The 18,916-nt window shown below is 38.8% G+C and overlaps 1 protein-coding gene across 3 annotated transcripts in view; it reads left to right on the forward strand.

The window, feature by feature from the left end:
* si:dkey-237i9.1 (SEC14-like protein 1) overlaps positions 1 to 18,916 on the forward strand; it is a 33,287-nt gene that overhangs the window by 6,570 nt on the left and 7,801 nt on the right. For 2 of the 3 annotated variants that reach the window (XM_047365203.1, XM_047365205.1), the window contains exons 3-12: positions 12,127 to 12,276; positions 12,381 to 12,512; positions 13,651 to 13,779; positions 14,092 to 14,362; positions 16,041 to 16,150; positions 16,239 to 16,428; positions 16,886 to 16,974; positions 17,178 to 17,248; positions 17,794 to 17,965; positions 18,141 to 18,275. In XM_047365203.1, coding sequence (XP_047221159.1) covers positions 12,127 to 12,276; positions 12,381 to 12,512; positions 13,651 to 13,779; positions 14,092 to 14,362; positions 16,041 to 16,150; positions 16,239 to 16,428; positions 16,886 to 16,974; positions 17,178 to 17,248; positions 17,794 to 17,965; positions 18,141 to 18,275 — 1,449 coding nt within the window. Of the gene's footprint in view, positions 1 to 8,622; positions 8,678 to 12,126; positions 12,277 to 12,380; positions 12,513 to 13,650; positions 13,780 to 14,091; positions 14,363 to 16,040; positions 16,151 to 16,238; positions 16,429 to 16,885; positions 16,975 to 17,177; positions 17,249 to 17,793; positions 17,966 to 18,140; positions 18,276 to 18,916 lie in introns of all 3 variants that reach the window. The other variant, XM_047365204.1, reaches the window with a different exon arrangement.

Here is an 18,916-nt window from a genome sequence, read left to right on the forward strand (position 1 = left end):
AAACCAAAACAACAAAGTACATCAGCAACTTCTTTCGTCTCCTCGGTTACACCAGGCCCTCTTTTACTTGTTGCTGTATCTCAATAACAGGAAATGTAGTCAATGCTGCTGCAGCCATTATCACTGCAGTCCAGTGTCAGAGCCTCCTGTTGGTCCTCAGGGAGCCCCAGTGGAATGTCAAAAGCTCAACACAACGCCCCTGTTGTTGTCGTTGGGTTACAGGGACATTAGCTTTTAGAGCACATCGACACACGAGGGGCTTCAGTAACCACAGGAGGAGAAAAGAAACTGTAAACTGAAGACATATTCGTCCACTTCAGTCTGTTGAAGCACAGTGACTAACTCTGACCTCTCTTAGCTAAATAATATGCATGCTACAGATTTTATTGAAACAAAGCCTAACCTGCTTCAGGAAAACCTTTTTCTAATGAATCCAAAAGGGACAGTATTCTGGTCCTGCTTTTTATCTGCACACTTTTAGCTGGACAAAAGGAAACAGGATGTGTAATGTTGGTGCACTGCTGGTTGGACATTTAAGCTTAATCAGCAAAAGAAGACATTTCCTTCCTGGTATTTAAACTATGCTAATATGTTGGCGCAACCAAATCCAAAACCAGGATATGAATTAAAAAATTATACGCCTGGATTGTCTTTATGCTGTAATCATAAAGTATCGTTGATCATTGAACCTATGAATTATTATTTATCATAACAGATGACACCTTTTTTTTGCAAGGCTGCATAAAAATTTATTCCCAGATGCTCTAAATGCTTGCTGCATAAAATTAATGTTACCAAATAAGTGTTGATAAGACCCCAATTACCATACAAACTTTATTTATAAAGCACTTTGAACACCCACAGGACCAAAGTGTTATACACAATCATAAAATACAATACAGTCATACAGTAGAGAAGGTGAAATATAAAAGCAGTAATAAAATAATTAAAACAAAGTCAAACATCTCAGATTGTGCCAAAAGCCAAAGAAAAGAGATGGGTCTTAAGAAGGGATTTAAAAACAGCAAGTGAAGAGGCCAGTCTTATGCCCAAAGGAAGGTCATTCCATAGCTTTGGGGCTGCTACAGAAAAAGCACGGTCCTCTCTGAGCTTGCGCTTTGTCTTTGGCTCCCTCAGAAACAACTGGTCAGCTGACCTGAGGGAACGGAAGGGTGTGTAAAGATGTAAGAGCTCAGACAAATGGGGAGGGGCAAGGCCATTAAGAGCCCTAAAAGCAAATAAAAAGATTTTAAAATGAATCTTAAAATGTACTGGCAACCAGCGTAAAGAAGCTAAAGCAGGGGAAATATGGTCAAATTTCCGAGTACCTGATAAAAGACGTGCAGCAGCATTGACTAAAATTTGTTTTTGTAATGCATGTTTTTGCCTTATTGTAACTTAGCTAAATTGCCATTACTGGATCCCTGTTTTATGTTTAAGGATATTCTCTATTCCCTAGGCTCTTTCATGCAAGGAGGAAGTAAAACCATTTCAATCAGGAAATCCATATATGCTGTAGATGTATGCTGTCTGCTTTGCTTAGTTAAATGATAAACCTAAAACTAATCTCACATTTAGTTCCACTCTGCATGAACAGATCAGTCATTTTAGTTGAGTTTATTATTTTAGGTCTTCTAGAAAGAAAACATCCTCTTCCTTCTCTAATTGTCTATTTTGTGGTAAACCTGAGCTCAGTAGCCCTTTATACTGTGTTTGCTACTATGGCTATGTTTTTTCTGCCGGGCTCATCCAACTGTCCCCCTTTGCTTTGTCTGGCCTGGCTCTGTGCAAAGTGGCACTGCCAGGGTGACATCCTGTCCCACCATGTCCTGACCCACATACGGCCAGGTCTGGTTAAAGCTTTTGCAGCCCAATCATCTGCTGCAATGGCATCCCAGGCTTTATTCTATTGTTTTAATCCTTGTCTGAGCTGTTGGCAGGTCTGTGACTCTCAGCGTTTATTGGTCTCACATGCTGAAGTTTCTACTTACACAAGCAAATGCTCTCCTTCATATTTGGATCGTTTCAACTGGGAAATTGGGTCATTTTTAATGACATGGTAACACATTCCCATTAAAAAGAGAACACGGTCTAATGAAATTAAACCTGTTCAATTGTACAAAGTATTCAGACAGAGTCCCTAATGAGAAATATAAGGTGAGGAAGGAATTTTCAGCCTGCTTTAGTGAATGATTCCTTACTTAAATTTGGTTTTATTGCCTCGCTTTCCCATCATTTTGCATGTCTTTTATTTCTGAGAACTCATTCACTCTCCTGAATTAGTCTACCAGAGCCTTTCCTGTATTTTCTAATTCGCTTACCTTGTCAGAGGATGCTTGCCTAAAACTGTCAGGAGTTATGACCTGCTGAAGGGAGGGGGGATTTATTGTACAGCAAGCTCCTTCAACAACCATGTGACCACAGGAGCCAATAGGACATTTAAGCTGATTTCATTCACTGATCACCAAGACACTCATTCACCCTCTTTGCTGCTACAAGGTCGAGATGCTGCCTCAGTGGTTCCCTTCCCCCCGACTCTGCTTCTCTCTGCTAGACACGTATGAAAGTATGCACACATGTTCTTACACAACTGACCCTTTAGTGTGGTTTCACTGTGCAGTCCCTCTATGCTGTGTTGGTGGGTAGTGACTCAGTGTTATGCTGCAGCTGACTGTCACTTGAGAAAATGGAGATTTATTCTTTGACTGTAGGTTTGTTTTTGTTTTCTTGTATGCGTGGGCTGGGTAGAGCCGTTTATCTCTTGAAACAGTTGACCTCGTTTTGAGTTCAATTAAAAGGAAAAAATAACCTGTCCCACAGATTTTCTTTTGCTTTCAGAATTATTCACAATGTTTACATTTAGTGAAGGAACCATCTAGAAGCATTGGCAGCATTCATGTTAATTATTAAGCTTTTCTTTCTCATTGCCTGAAATAATGTAGCAGTAGTGACATCCATTTATATTGAGTCCCTTTGAAATTACTTTAACCTCAAGCAACACACAAGTGAAAAACTGATAAAATATGTCAATAACTGCTTTTATAGCACTTGGGATGAAGAGTAAAATGGGCCAGTGAGCGGATTCAACCCTAGTTTTTTTTTTTTCCTTTGGTTTTATAGGGACTGACTGGTGAGAAACCAGTCGAAACTTAGAAATCTGATTGTTTTCCTGACAGTAAAGACGCCATCCTTCTGTGTGGATGTTGTTACTGAGCAAAGAAGACTTAAAGATAGACATTTTTAGTTGCATTAAGGTGTTTAAAATAAAGTCAGAGGATATGAGAAGCTATTCAAAAGTATAGTTTCTACAACATGTTGAGACATGTCAGTGTTTCATTGAGTCTGAGAGAGCGAAAGAACAAAACTTTCAGCGGATAACAAAAGGGCTAAGCAGAGTACAACAAAGTTTGGAAATGCATCAGAGATGACAGAGGTTAGGAGGGATGTACATTTTCCACGGCATACATATAGATGGTGCTGTTCTTTTTTTTTTAAACCAACCATGCTGATTCATCGCGTGGTTAGCATTTAGCAACATTCTAAAGCTAATTTAAAGTATCAGCTCCATAATCATTTTTCTCTTTTTAAAATGTTTGCAAAATCCTTTTTTTTTTTTCTTTTTTTTTTTACAGCAACTAGATTGTAATTAAACAAAATTCTGTAAACCCACCAAAATGAATCGTCTGAAGCTAATTATGGTCAGTTTTAGTTGTGCTTCTTTATAAACTCACATGCTTAAAGCTTACGTGCCTGTACAAGTAAGGCACCAGAGGAAAAGCACTATGACAGAATATTTTGTTACTTTTTGACGTCTAACAGACGGCCGTCCTACTGCTTGCAGTTTCTGGCTGTGCATCCATATCTGTATCTATCCATGCATATCTGGGCTGGCAGTTGAAATACCCACGCTCGCAAGACATTGGGGTTTTGGTTAATGCAAGTTCTGTGTACTTGGCATATTGTCCATGTCCCAGTACGCAACTATAAAGGTTGGTGGTTCTAGGCGGTGGTACCATTACAGTGCACACTGAGCTCACTGAAAAAAGCAGTGGGTGGAATGGCATGCATGGACCAAAGGCTCTGTTGTTTTATCCTTAAAGTCAGGAGTTTGTTCTCTCTCCTACCTCTGGTCAAGAGGGTTTTGAAATTGACAGAAAATGGTATTCTTTTAATTCTGTCATTTTACCATGCTAGAATTTGATATGTCTTACATGGATACCTATTCTTAACGTATTACAGCAGTTAAATAGTCTGTTATAAAACAAACAATCCTACAAATAGAGTATTAGCTTTTTGTCAACATAAACTTTAGACAAAGGCTTACATTGGTATTGGTGGTGTAAGGTTGTTTAACTGGTTTCTCAAGAAATCGGGACATAAGAGCTTCTATTTACTTTGTCTCACGTGGCCGGCTTGGTATACTTTTGCTTTGTCTGGTTATTTTAATGCAAACGGTAACATGAGGCTAGTGAAACTTTACATGGTTGAAAAGCATAATTCACCAGACTTCATTTGCTTCCTACTATGAGTTGTACAGAATTATGTTCTGTGTTGTAAATGCTGGTTGGTCATTTGCAAAATAAATAAACATTAACGTTGGATATTTTAGTAACAGATTTATTTTAAATGTGAGTTTTAATGTATTGCTGTTCCTTGTCTGTTATCCATATACCCACTTTTTCCTGGCCTTTGCTAAAGAAATGGCCCATGGTTGTGTTTTAAGGCTACGACATAATATATCCTTCTCCATTCACTGCATCTTTAAAGGTTGACAGACGATCACATATAGGCTTGAAAGTAGGGCTGGCCCTAACAATTAATTTAGTAATCAAGTATCCTGTTGATTATTTTGATTTATCGAGTAATCGGATACAAATTGGCACGTTCTGCAGATTCTTCATTAACTTGTATTTTTGTTTTATGATTACTAAAAATACATGAAAGAAGAAATGTAAGTAAGCAGTAATTCAATTTGTTTTTCAGCATTAGAGTTGGTAAAAAAAAAATTTTCACTATGTCCTGACATAATATCAGACAGATGATCTATGGGGGGAAAAAAATCAAGCTCTTCTGGTTCCTCCCAATGGTCCTACTGCCATTTGCAGAAATAAACCGCTCCCGGTCAGAAACAACCGATCACAGCCAGGAAAAATGTCTTAGCATTGTCAATTACGCTCGTGTATGTGCTGCTCACATCCCTCCCCCGCAAGATTGCCGGTGTGCTGCAGTTTTGCTAATGATATGAGGACTAAGTTTGTAGTCAAAGTATGGGCAGGCCACAGTCGCCTCTACCAGTAAATATGCCAAAGCTATTTATCTGCCGTCATCAGTGGCCCTGCTTACTAGCCTTCGCATCGGCAGGCTCTGCTGTGGAACAAGGGCTGGAGCATCATTAAGTTCAAGTTTATTGTAGGATTTAAAAAAAATTTAATCAATCTGACAAGGTAACCTGAAATTTTAAACTAGGGCTGAAATGATTCCTCGAAGAGTTCCAGTCCCTCAAGTCTTCGTTAACTATTCAGTATATTTCTGGCACAACGCTCTGACTTATGCTAATGATTGCTTACGCTGCTGATACTTGGATGCCAGGTGCGCTCATCAGTTATGGAGGGAGAGGGATAAAAAGAAGCACATAGAAAATTACAAAGTGTCAAAAGTGACAGAACTTGACATTGTTTGCAGAGTGGCAGAGCGTGATTGACACTGCTAAGATATATATGTTTAGTTTTTTTTCACAATCTGTCTCATATCCTACTGTCAGGACATAGTGACAGTTGTAACATAATATATAATTTTTTTTTTTTTTTTTTTTTACAAAGGTTACCTACTGCAGCTTTAAATTTTTACCCTGTTTACTATTAACACTTCAGGAGCTATTTGAGTATTTAAAACAACAGTTTTCTCAAGCAACATTCTCTGTAACGTTCCCTTTAATTGTCTCCATTTAAGATCTTGTTTTATTCTTTGCTCTCTGAATAGAAACCAAGCAATTATCTGGTGTATTCTGTATCTAATCAACTTTAATTATGTTAAAAATAAACAGTTTGTGTGAATCAGTTTGCAGAAACAAGATGTTGTCCTGCCCAGTTGGGGATGTGGATCTATTATTACCAACGAAGTCCGCAAGTCGGTTACTTGCTACTACAGCCCAGAGCTGCCTGAGGTGGTTGTTGGGAACTCGTAATGATTTTTGTCATCAAATACAGGCTAATTGACGTCACGCTCTTGTCAGTGTCCCACAGTGAAAGTGACTTTTTGTTTGTATCTTACGTCAATGGTGGCAATATTTGTTATATAATATCTATTGAGCCTTTGAAGTGTAAACATCAATGAGCACCATCACTGACGCCAAAGATGACTTTATTTTAGTTATTGATAAGTAATTCAAAGGTTTCCTACAAAACCTTAAAAAGTCTAGAAACGTATAGAATTTTTTATTTGATCATTTTCCAAGTCTGGAAAACAAAAAAATGAAAATATAGGATGCAAAATAGAGTGGTTGTCCATCAGAGGTTGCGCTAGACTTTTTTGTTGTCAGTCATTTTGACAAATAAAAAATTAAATAGCATTTATTTTCATTAATTTAATAAATATTTAGTCCAAACAAGCTGAACAGAGAATCCACATCAACCAGATGAATACATGTAACTTTTTCTCCGCACTGACAAAACACACTGACTGTGGTCCCAGTAATTACATCTAAACAATGAAATTAAATGATTGCACTTATAAATATGAACAGATCACCTGCTGTGACCTGAAGGCACAGTCTCCCAGCTTCCTCCTGGTCCACATGGACCTGAATTGTACACTTGTGTGTTCGTAATCAAATGTCTGGAGTGGGATTGCTGCAGAGGCTATTATCATGAGGTTTGGGACTTTTGCGTCAAACGACTTCTCGTGGCTGTTTTAATGTTGTTCTGAAGGCTGAATCTGCACAATGCCGTCACTAGAGACAAGAATGGCAATCTGTCAAAATGACTGCTGGCGTTCAGATTTATTTGTCACCGTTTAAAAAAATTTGGAAAACTGAAAATATTCAGTTGACGCGACCCCTGGTGTCCATACTTGTTCCTTATTTTACATTATCTGACACACAAATATCAGAATTCCTGAAAAAAAATTTTTTACATGGGTTATATGAGCAATATCTGGTTTGCCAAACCAAACCTTGACTTTAATTACAGATTCAGAATGTAAAAAGGTCCATTTTACTGCTTTTTGTTGCCTCTAGATCCTTCAACCTCATTTTGAAACTGGAGCCGAAGTTTTGAGCTAGGTTCATGTTGGATGCAAAAAAATGTAATTGCTGTTTTTAATAGAATTTTTTTTTTTTTTTTATGATCAAAAACTGATTTAAAAATTCTGTATTTAAACCAGAATTTACTTTACCAAACTACTAAAGCAGAAGCCAGCTTCAGCACTGTGGTGTTTCATGATTTGCAGGTAGAAAAGAAACACAAAAAACCCACCTAGGTGAATGTTTTGCACTCAAATGTTCATAATGTCATAAACTGACTAAAACTCTACAAAACCCTGTCTGTAAAAGTATAGGATTTGGAAATGTGATTTTCAGTCATCTATTAAAGAGAGTTTGGTGACAGATACTTGCATTCTTCTATATACAGTACAATCAAATGACTCATTGGTTATTTACAGGAGGGGAAGTCACCGTTTCCTCTTCTTATGAATTTTCTAAGAAAACCCAGCCACACTACTGCCCTTGGGGTGTTTATGTACTGTTTAGTTTGTTTTTCACATAATCTCTAAGCTGTTCTTTTTTTCTTATCATAAAAGTGGCCGCAACCTAATTGTTCCCATTTTCCCTTGGAGCCAACCAGATTTAAAAATAGCTTATAAACTGACCTCTGTGTGGCGGCTATTTCTGTTATACAACCATTCCCATAAGCCTTCGAGATATGGTTCTGATTCTTAGAAAAACTGGGAGCGTGAGACCTGCTGGGAAAGGGGTTTGTCATGTCCTTTACAGGTCATTTAGTAGTTATCGGTTGGAAAGAAAAAAAACGAACTTGACCAAGTGGCCAATGGTCATATACTGCATCATTGTTTTGTAGGGTCATGGCATCACTTTTTTGGGTGGAGGTGCATTTGATTCACATTAAAATGCATCTTTGAGATTCGTCTCAGTCAAAGTGGACCGGCAACCCAGAATCAAAACAGAAAGCTGGCTGCCCTGCTTTAGAAAACCAGGCAGCCATGGATCTTGTGGATCTTGTTGGGCTAATTTTTTGTTAGCTGCACAACTAGAATTCATCTGCCAAGTTGTTTCACTGGAACGTTTGAGATGTAGTCAGAAAATGCTTGCTACAGCTTGCTGTATGGTATGTTTCTACAGAAGCATTTAATGAGAAAAACATTGCGTCCCAGCTGTTGGGCTTATTTCGCCTTTGGGCGTGGGTGTTTTCTTATTTTGCAGTACATCCACTTGATAAACTTTTGTTTTGTGGGTGGTGTTACAAACAGAATCCCATAAAATTTCCTTTTAAAAAAAACTGATTGTATCATTGTTTACCATAATTCTATTTACTATAAAAATCATTTTTAAAATGTGTTACAACTGTGTTTTCATCTATATTTATCTTATTTTTCCCTCCGCCATAGTTTGAAGATGGAGAATTTCCTGGGCTCCTTGCCAGCCCTTGCATGTCTTTGCCAGGTAGAACACTACATTCATTTGCATGCGTCTCGCAGCACTAAGTGACCTCCATTTGCATTGTCTTTGGATCCTATGAATTTCCTGAATCTCCCTTCCTGGACTAGAACAAATGAGATTTTCCGGACTCGTGGCCTTTACCAAATTACTTTTTGTGCAATTAGGAAAACAGTTTTGTGTATGCAGGAAGAAATCAAGAAATGATGCATTGTTTTTATATTTTCCCCCTCATCCGCCTCTGGAAAGCACGCAAGTTTTTCATCCAAATTCCAGGAGAGGTTACTCATAGCTTGGCTAACAAGTCCCATCACTGTGGACACGGGAGAGCAGTGTTCTCACACTTTCCTATTAGAGTCTGGGCTCTCCTTATTGCTTAACCCTATATGAAAGTATGTTGGTCTACTAGATTTGTCCTTCTTTTTGTGATCACAGTGATGATCCAAGAGTAATTTGTTTCTGATGACTATCATAAACTGTGGAAGTTGTTCATCATATCAGGACAACAGCCTGTTGTTTCACTTATCAGGAATGTTTCTCTGGAAAATATGTTGAGATACTATATTAACTGCACTTACTTGTACATCAACCTATATTAACAAATCTGAAAAATAATGTGGGTCAACCTTAGTTGACTGTAACAGTGACTTCCCTTATATTTAGCCATTTACAATCTCTTCAAAATGAGTGCTGAAACTGCTATCTATTTTAGTAGTTTAGTAAAAGGCTTTATTATTTTAGTTTTTTTTTTGCCTCTCTGGACAAAGGTGGGGGGTTGTAATAAATCAGGAATGACTTGCTTTAGGGTGGAAGGAAAAAGGTGGAAAAATCACTTTTTTGCATGAACAAATAAACTCTGTAATGGGGTACAGGCTCTACACTCTATGTGGCTCATGGTTGTAATTAAACAAAAGTAGTTTATTTTAATATTTCTTATCAGGAACCCCTTTATTCTTCTGGTATATCTATTTTCACTCACTTTAAAACAAATGACTGAAAGCGGAATAATAACACCAATAAAAAACCTGACATTCATTGGGATCTTTCATATAGCCATCACATAAGGTTTTCTACTACCGCTAATATAATGAATGCCATTTACAGAAACATTGAAATTCCATTATCAGGTAAAACGTGTGGGTTGACAGTGTATTTTAACTGTTTTGTAATACAGCCTTCCTGTTTGGTACAATAGAAATTGCAATTTAGTTATTTCTGTCCAGGTGCACCAGTCATGGTTGTCTATCTCCCAATATAAGAACAGCATTGACAGTATTTTTATAGCCATTAGTGATTGTCAGTTATTAACAGCAAATTAGGACATGAGGCAATGCCACAATACATGTGACAGATGTTGCTGTGAAACAGAATTTCAATAATATTTTAAAACAAAGACAAAGTAGGCTAACATTTTGACAGTCTTTAACATCTTACATTTGCTATTAGAACACCTAGCATTACCAAAACAGTCTCTGTGGGTATTCACTAGAGAATGAAGAGCTTTACTTTAACTGACATTTGCAAAAGGTCGGCAGCTTTTCCAAGCATACCATGGTCCTTTTTAGAGGAAGTAAGTTCAAAAGAATAGATTAGAGTAACTTTACTGCGTTCAGCCTTCCTGTTATCTGCTGAAAGTCTTTCTCTCTTTCACTGCCCCAGAGCCTGAATAAACCGCTGACATTTCTCCACATCTCGTAGAAAATAGTTGCTTTTTAAATGGTTTCTCAGAGCGTTTGTGCTTCCTCTGGCTTTATTTTAAACACTTCAGTGATACTGAAAAAGGCTAAATTTGAGTTTTCTCCAATCACCAAAGCTTAAACAGTGTGTTGCAGCCAGAGCGATTTGTTAGCACTTAAGAAGGATGGTGCATTTACTGATTGGAAAAAAGATGGAAGTTTCGAGTTTCAGATTATCCAGTCTCTGGATCAAGCTGAAATTTAGGACGTCAGTCACTACGTTTACTAGTTTCATTGTAAGCTGAGCCGGGAACTCATGGTTTTCTACTGGTTATTGGTAGTTCCCTTTCTGCTGTGAAGTAAGCTTATTCTGTTTGTTGTTACAGAGTGAAAAAGCCATTGGGTTTTTTTTTTGTTTTTTTTTTGGTAAATGCATGTAATTTGTGGTGCTTGTGTTATTGGTGTATGCTTGTTTACAATGGGTGAAACAGATGTTTACAGTCCAGACTGTTGTGCTGATGACAGAACAAAGCTGAACGCCCCAGTGAGCTGAAAAACAGAACTCAGCATTCATTTATTCAGGGGTCAGTGGGCAGCTAAGTGGCCTGGCAGCAGCATGGAACAAGAGCAAAATATGCAGCCCTCTGCTGCTTCCTAATCTCAGCCTACATCAATAGACTTTGCTTTATTAAAACATTTTGGTTGTCAGTCTTTAAAGAACACTGTCCATTGTTTAGTTCATAAATAAGGTTATCAACATATCCTTTGTGTAAAAATGTTTTCAAACATTCAGTAAATTTCCTTTCTCATAACCAGTAAAAATCATGAGCATCAGCACTGCGTTCTCCACATTTAGGTAATGTCTTGTCTTTGAGTGTACATTTTGTTATCATTTTGTTTTTTAAACTAAAACATTTGCTCTTTGTTTCCTACATCGCTGTCTGTATTCATATTTTGTAAAAACTCTAGGTGAAATTGTATTTTAATGCATTAAAATGTTGGGATCGACTCTGAACCTCCCCGCCAAAACTTAGGAGCTAGAGGTGATTCATCATAGACCTGCTTGCTATCCAGACACGCCGGGTATTAAACCACGACAATTAGATCCGAGGTAGTTTTTGATGAACCATTAAAGATTTGAGTGTTTGTTTCTACATGTTATTGTTCCTGTATAAACAGCTAAGTGCTCTGTGAACTAGAGCTTAGCTTGCCTGTGGTTTGCATTTACCAGTACACAATTAGGAGACTGAATTCTTCATATTATCCAAGTTAAGCCGCTTGTTATAAAGCAGTGAAAGGGGCTTCACCTTACTCTTTGTTTTTGGTTTTTCTTTGGAGTTCAGTTTTCCTCGTTGCCCTTCTATTCTTTCTTAGTCTCTTCTTTTGTATTTGTTTGTACTTTTAATGACTACTAGCATTGTTTTCAATAGGTATGGGAAACTAACTTAAGCTTGAGTTTCTTAGTCACATTTCAAGATAGAATATCCGTTTAATTTAAATAAAACTAAAATTCTTTCGTGCCTATTACACTAGCATTACTAATAGAGGAACACATAATCTAGCATTATTTCCAAAGGAAATCCTGCCGTAATAATATTGGCAACCTGTTGCACAGTACACATACACATACACAGAAAATGATGAACTTGCTGGAACTGTCTATGCTTTCTTCCTACTGCGTTTACTGGAATGAAACCTGAAACCTAGAATTATCTCTGCTGTTTGAAAGGCACTCCTGCGTCAAACTATTCTTCCTCTTTCTTTTTTCCTCTCCTACAGGCGTACGAACGCCGCTTCCCCACCTGCCACCTCATCCCCATGTTTGTGAACAGTGACGTGGTAAATGAGGAGACGAGCGAGGACGGCGCTACCCACAGGATCAAGCGCCGCTGTGCCCTGGATGTCGATGCACCACGTCTTCTTAAAAGGGTGAATTATACCTGAAGTCTATAGCCATGTTTTCTTATACAGATACCTTTTCCTCATTTGCCATTGCTTGTAAAGTAACAGCAGGTTTTTTCTGTTGTTCACAGATTGCTGGTGTAGACTATGTGTACTTCATCCAGAAAAACACACTGAACAGAAAGGAGAGGACTCTGATCATTGAATCTCACAATGAGACGTTTTCCAACAGGGTCGTTGTCAGCGAGACCTGCTGCTATTCAGTCAGTATCTCTAAGCTGTGCTGGTACACAAAAGATCTGATCCAGATCTGTCTGTTCATGTGTGGATGTGTTAGGAATTCAGGAGGTCAAGCTTATCGTATTAGCTTCCAACCAACTAGAAGGCTAATTTTATGTCCAAAGCCACACAGAGGTTCTTGCAGTGTGCTGCAACACTCAGTAGTAACAGTAACTAGGATGGACAGCTCAGTTAGGCAGCTAATGGACCTGAAATATTTTAGTACTCATGGGCAATGAAGCTGCCACCATTTTGCCACCAGGATCAGGGATTCCAAGTGGTGTGGAAAAGTATGGAATTTGATTTCAGTATTTTCAAGTTTTGAATAGGTATGGAAAATGATTTGTATATCCAGACTTAATTCCCCATTATTGTTTCAAATGTTATATCCTTCCTTCCTTATTTTCCTTCTCTTTTTTCCTCCCCTCTATCTTTCCTTTCTCTCCTTGTTTCTTCCCGTTTTCTCTTTTCTTTCTATCAGTGTACCTTGCTTTGCTGCTTGCTTCCTTCATATCGTTTCTACGTGTATTTAAAATGTATTTTCATCGTAAGCACAGTAGGTGTATATCTACAGTAACCTATGGTGACGTTTTATATTGATACCTTTGAAAACGCCTCTAAAAGGGGCTGAGAACTTTGCCCAACAAAAGTATGGAAACCCTGAGTTAACTGTTACAATCTTGGCATAGTTATTATTTAAGCTTAAAATGTATTTTGTAGTTTAAAATATACATCTAATATTCATAAAAGCCTCAGTTTTTACCCAATTGAATCTACTAATAACGGACAGATGATTGTAGATTATCTAGCAGGGAAATGGGTATTACCTGACAGTAAGTCATAGTCTTGACTGTTGCTCGGTGCAACCTCGACATGAGTCTCTATAAACGTGCGTTTATCAAAATTTGTATTTTATCGTATTTGAATTCAAACAGCCCATGTGTGAAAACCCTGGCTAAAATACCCAAACAGTCTGACACACATACTCCCACTAGGTGCACGCAGTGTGAAAACTGCTCTTTGTGCGTCACCATCTTGTGTGGTTACTATGGTAACAATGGCCATTTTTACTGTGTGGGTACACAGTTTAGGTAATCCATAATGTTTTGGTGTATGTTGCAGGTCCACCCAGAGAATGAGGACTGGACATGCTTTGAACAAACAGCCAGTTTGGACATCAAGTCCTTCTTTGGCTTTGAGAGCACTGTGGAGAAGATTGCCATGAAGCAGTATGCCAGTAGCATCAACAAGGTGCGTGTGGGGGGGTTACACCCTGCGGTGGCATAGATTTTTACATTTCCTTTGTCAATCTGCGAGTTCAGAAGCAGACGCATCATAAATCTATTGAAAGCAATATGCATTACTATGATTATTTTCTTCTGCAAAGGTTTAATAGCTGAGTCTTTGTAATTATACTATCACAATGTAGTAAATAACAAGGTGACTTAATTTTATAAATGTAATGATTTATTAACCCTCTTGGTTTTATTTGATTTGAATGGGTTCCATGTCAACATGTCATCAGTAATGTAATATGTACTTTTACACTTGTGTTCCTGACAGGGAAAAGAAATCATTGAGTTCTACCTGAGGGAGCTTGAGAATGAGGGCGTCACCCATGTTCCCCGCTGGACTTGCTCCTCCATTTGTCCCGCTCTCCCTGCACCAAACAGTCTCTCCACCAGCCCGCCCGAACTTCAGCTCACCAGCACGCCGGCTGTTCCTGCCTCGCACGCTGCTGACACCAAAGATGCCGCCTCACAGGATGCAAAGCAGGATAGTGGTGCCCTTCAGGGCGACAGCCTAGCAGAGATCCAGCCTGGTACACCTGAAGGTCTGTTTTTCTCAGATAAATGAAATCTGGACACCGTCCCTCATTGCCTGTCTGATTTTAGATTAGTGGTGGCGTTTAAAAAGAATAACCAAACTCGCTTTAAAAGTGCTTTTGCATAGAAATAACTTTAAAGTGCCTGTGACATCGTATTTTCATGATAAATGCAATTACATTTATGGAAATGAAACACTGATAAAATATAAAAAAAATAAATTCATGCCACTGAGTTATAGATCTCGCTATAATAATAAATACATATTTATATATACAAGTGTATATATTAGCAGCTGTTAACATTAAATCATTTAGATCAGTTACTGGGTTAACTAAGGTATGGTAAGGTACCAAACAATTAAACGTTAAGCAACAAATATAGTTTTGCTGCACCCATTGTAGAACAAAACACATGAAAATATCTGGATGCATGAAACGAAAAATGAAGCAGTTTAACTTCCACAGAATGAGTTGTTTTGGACTTGCTACCACATTTATCACCGGCTTTTATTGCACGATCTGCGTATGGTTCTTGGAGCTGCTCCGGGCTTTGCAGCGGACCGGACCGGAGCAGATACAGTGTAAATCCAGGGTTCCAGTAAATACGGCACTGAGTGATGCAAGCGGAGGCGAAGCTGAGCAACAGCAGCAGACACAACATGATTCAAGATCTGAAGACACTAGCTGGTGTTTTTAATAGTTTTAACTTTGAATCTTTGGAGAAGCATTTATTTAAATATATCGTATATGCGTGTAATTTATCTCATTTTAATAATAATAATTTTGGATTATTATTGCTAATAATAAAAATAATAATTTCAGATTTTTTATTATTAATAACTGCCGATATCTAAAGGTATTTTTGGTACAAGGAGCCTTGATCCATTTACCAACAGCAGCAACAACCTTTTCTATGGCGATCTTTTCCCATCAGACGCTCTGAACAGCGTGGTTATAGCATCTACCTCAACATTCTCAGATATCCTGACGTCTGACATCATTTATCCCAGATGTTTCTTGTTTGAAGCAGTTTGCAGAGAAGTCCTCCGATCACACCTGGCTGTGCTTGGTGGGACCATCCCATCTTTCTCCGTCAGTTTTTCCAGCTCTTCACTTCAGGAAAGTAGTGCAGACTAACGGCGGCTGTCGTAGAATTGCTGCCACCACCAGCAATGCGCCGTTTCACCATATTAACGCTGTTTTTAACGCAACTTGGCTTCTACCTGAACCGTGTATCACACAATTAATGACCAGAGACTTTCTCTTTCACGTCATTTCCGGGTGACTTTAGACTTGCAAAATTTAACATTGAAATATGCTTATTTTGTGTCACAATTGTCTTTAATCACATCTTTAATCCCATTAACATTATATAAATGTTTTCTTTCAGTTTCTACATTTAAGGGAAAACCGTATCACGGGCACTTTAAGATGTTGGGCTATTACAGGCACACACAAAAAAAACACATACGTCTAAACACTCATTTTTTCCCATACTTCATTTTTTGAAGATTTATATTAATACATACATACAGATACATAATTATCCATGTCTACAAAACAAAAGTTAGATAATCATGTAGAGAATAGTTTTTTTGTTTTTGTCTTTCTTTCAATGTAACATCCATTTGGTACCTAAACCTGTGTTGAGAAACTTGTGTTCATTTGGAACATTTTGTTGCAGACAAACTGGATGCAGACTATATCAAACGTTACCTGGGCGACCTGACGCCTCTGCAGGAGAGCTGTCTCATCAGACTTCGCAAATGGCTTCAGGAAACGCACAAGGGAAAGGTATTGGCAGTAATTAAGTGGAAGATTTTTGTTGTCACTCAACTTTCAACAACTTATCATAAACCGAACTCCTTGTTTTTTCTTTTAGATCCCTAAAGATGAGCACATCCTGCGCTTCCTGCGGGCCAGAGACTTCAACATGGATAAGGCACGGGAGATACTGTGCCAGTCTCTGACGTGGAGAAAGCAGCACCAGGTGGACTACCTGCTGGAGACCTGGAACCCTCCGCAGGTTCTTCAGGACTACTACACCGGCGGCTGGCACCACCACGACAGAGGTACATTTCTGAGAAGAGCCACACCCAAAGTCACCTGCTGAAATATCTCATGTACAAACATCCACGTGCATCAGGCTGCTTTTAGACAAGGAACCCTTCCTTACAACAACACTTTTGAATCATTTGATAGCACGTGATGTTAGTTGTTCAGTCATCTTTAACAACCTGCTGCTTTAGGCGTGACTTTCAGAGTAACAAAATGACTATTTTGCTGGCTTGAGTAGTTTTCTCTCACGCACATGATTGCATGCTGCATTTAGGAGAGCGCTTTAGGTTCCTCAATAGAAAATAATGACACAAATATCAATCAAACTCTGCTTTTAATATGAACAGAACAGTAAACCATTTTTTACATTCACTTATTCACACCAAACAGACCTTCTTCCCACTTAACCTCTCTTTGTGTCTAATGTGAACATTATGATAAATCATGTCTATATTTGTTGTACTTTTTTAGATGGTCGTCCTCTGTACATCCTGAGGCTGGGCCACATGGACACCAAAGGTCTGGTGCGCGCTCTTGGAGAGGAGTCTCTGCTCAGACATGTACGTAACCCAAGCTGCAGTTCTGGTTCTGTTCTTTCCAGAAGGTCAATACGTTTGTAGGTCAGACCATGTTTAGATTACAGGTTAGGGAGTTAGTGACCCAATAAGGATGGAGACAACTGATGACCTACATAAATATGTGCTTATTTATAGTGTCGCATTCACTGAGTACTGGTTAAGTTGTTTTTAATGTGACACTGCAGGTGCTGTCTATCAACGAGGAGGGCCTGAGGCGCTGTGAGGAGAACACCAAGCTGTTTGGTCAGCCTATCAGGTACAATGTAGGGTGTTTATTAAAACAATTGATTTAGGAGGTATTACTTGACCCTTTTTTAAGTTATTTAACAGTTTTCTCATTAGAATTACAGGAAAGTGGTCTGTGTTGAGCAGAAACATAAAGCACCTAGTTACTTTAAAGCACACCTGGTGATAGGATTCAGCTCAGCAGCTGTGGTATTTTTACAGATAAGCACAGCACCGTCTTTTCCGTAATTGGAGATGGTGTTCAGACTCATTTCTGAGTGCCTAGTGTCAGACTGATGAGTTTAGATGGTGTCTGTGTCAGTGCTCTCCATCAGGAGGTGGTTTCTGGGATAAGGGCTCCACAGGAAGGCATGTGAACTATGTGTCTCTAACAGGTCACTGCACTCAGGATTCACAATTAACTAGCATTACCTTCATCACTTAAGCCACGCTTCAGGGTGACAGGTGTTAAGTGATCAGAGAGTAGGCTGCAGCCCTCTGCCAAGCATGCATGCATGTGTATGTGTTTGTGACGAGAAGTTATCCACACTAATTCTCTTGCTTCCTGCTCTGTAGCTGTTGGACTTGTCTCGTCGATCTGGAGGGGTTGAACATGCGTCACTTGTGGCGGCCAGGGGTCAAGGCGCTGCTGAGGATCATCGAAGTTGTGGAGGCGCACTACCCAGAGACTCTGGGACGGCTCCTTATCTTGAGAGCACCAAGAGTCTTCCCAGTCCTTTGGACACTGGTGAGAATAGAAGGGGGGTACCTGGGAACTGAAATGATGTGGGATTATTATTCTACAATATCATTTTCATTCCTGGAATAGTCAGAAATCTCAATATGACACCGAATTGTCTCTGTGGTTGCATTTAAAGTCATTTCTTAGCTAAACAAGTTTTCTTGATCACTTCTGCTTTCAGGTGAGCCCATTTATTGATGAAAACACCCGAAAGAAGTTCCTGATCTATGCAGGAAATGACTACCAGGGTCCTGGAGGGCTTGTTGATTATATCGACAAGGAAATCATCCCTGACTTTTTAGGAGGAGAGTGTATGGTAAGTGCTGAGTGAGGATAAAAACTTGCAGATCATATTTTGAATACAGAGCCTTGCAAAAGTATTCAAACCTCTTTATAAATCTTTTTACTTTTATACAACCACAAACCTTTAAATTGGGATTTCATGTGAGAGACCAGCGTGAAGTAGCCCATGTTTTATAACAAGGGAAAACTAAAGAATGTTCATTTCTATGACCCCTGATTAGAATGAGTGCAGCCAGTTGCCTCCAGCACTTTCCACAGGCTTTGTAGGGAACCCAGCAAATGTGGAAGAAGCTGACTGATCAGGCGAGACTAACACCTTTTGGGCAATTTGAAAAACCAGATGTGTGGAAAACTAACACTGCACAACATTCTGAACACATCGTTCCTATGGTCAAACATGGTGTTGTGGGGACTGGGAAGCTTATCAGTTAATCGGAAGGCTGATGATGCTAAACACAGTGAATACAAATGCATGCTGAACCGTTCAGATCTTGTTGAAATTTTTGAAAAGCAGGCATATTTTTTATTCCACTTTAAATTATGCACCACTTTGTGTTGGTCTATGACATAAAATCCTCTCAAAACCCATTTACGTTTGAGGTTGTTACATGACAAAGTGTCAAAACGTTTGAAGGGAGAGGAATACTTTTGCGA

This window comes from Girardinichthys multiradiatus, chromosome 5 (genome assembly GCF_021462225.1).
Source record: "Girardinichthys multiradiatus isolate DD_20200921_A chromosome 5, DD_fGirMul_XY1, whole genome shotgun sequence".
In the NCBI taxonomy this organism is placed as follows: Eukaryota; Metazoa; Chordata; class Actinopteri; order Cyprinodontiformes; family Goodeidae; genus Girardinichthys; species Girardinichthys multiradiatus.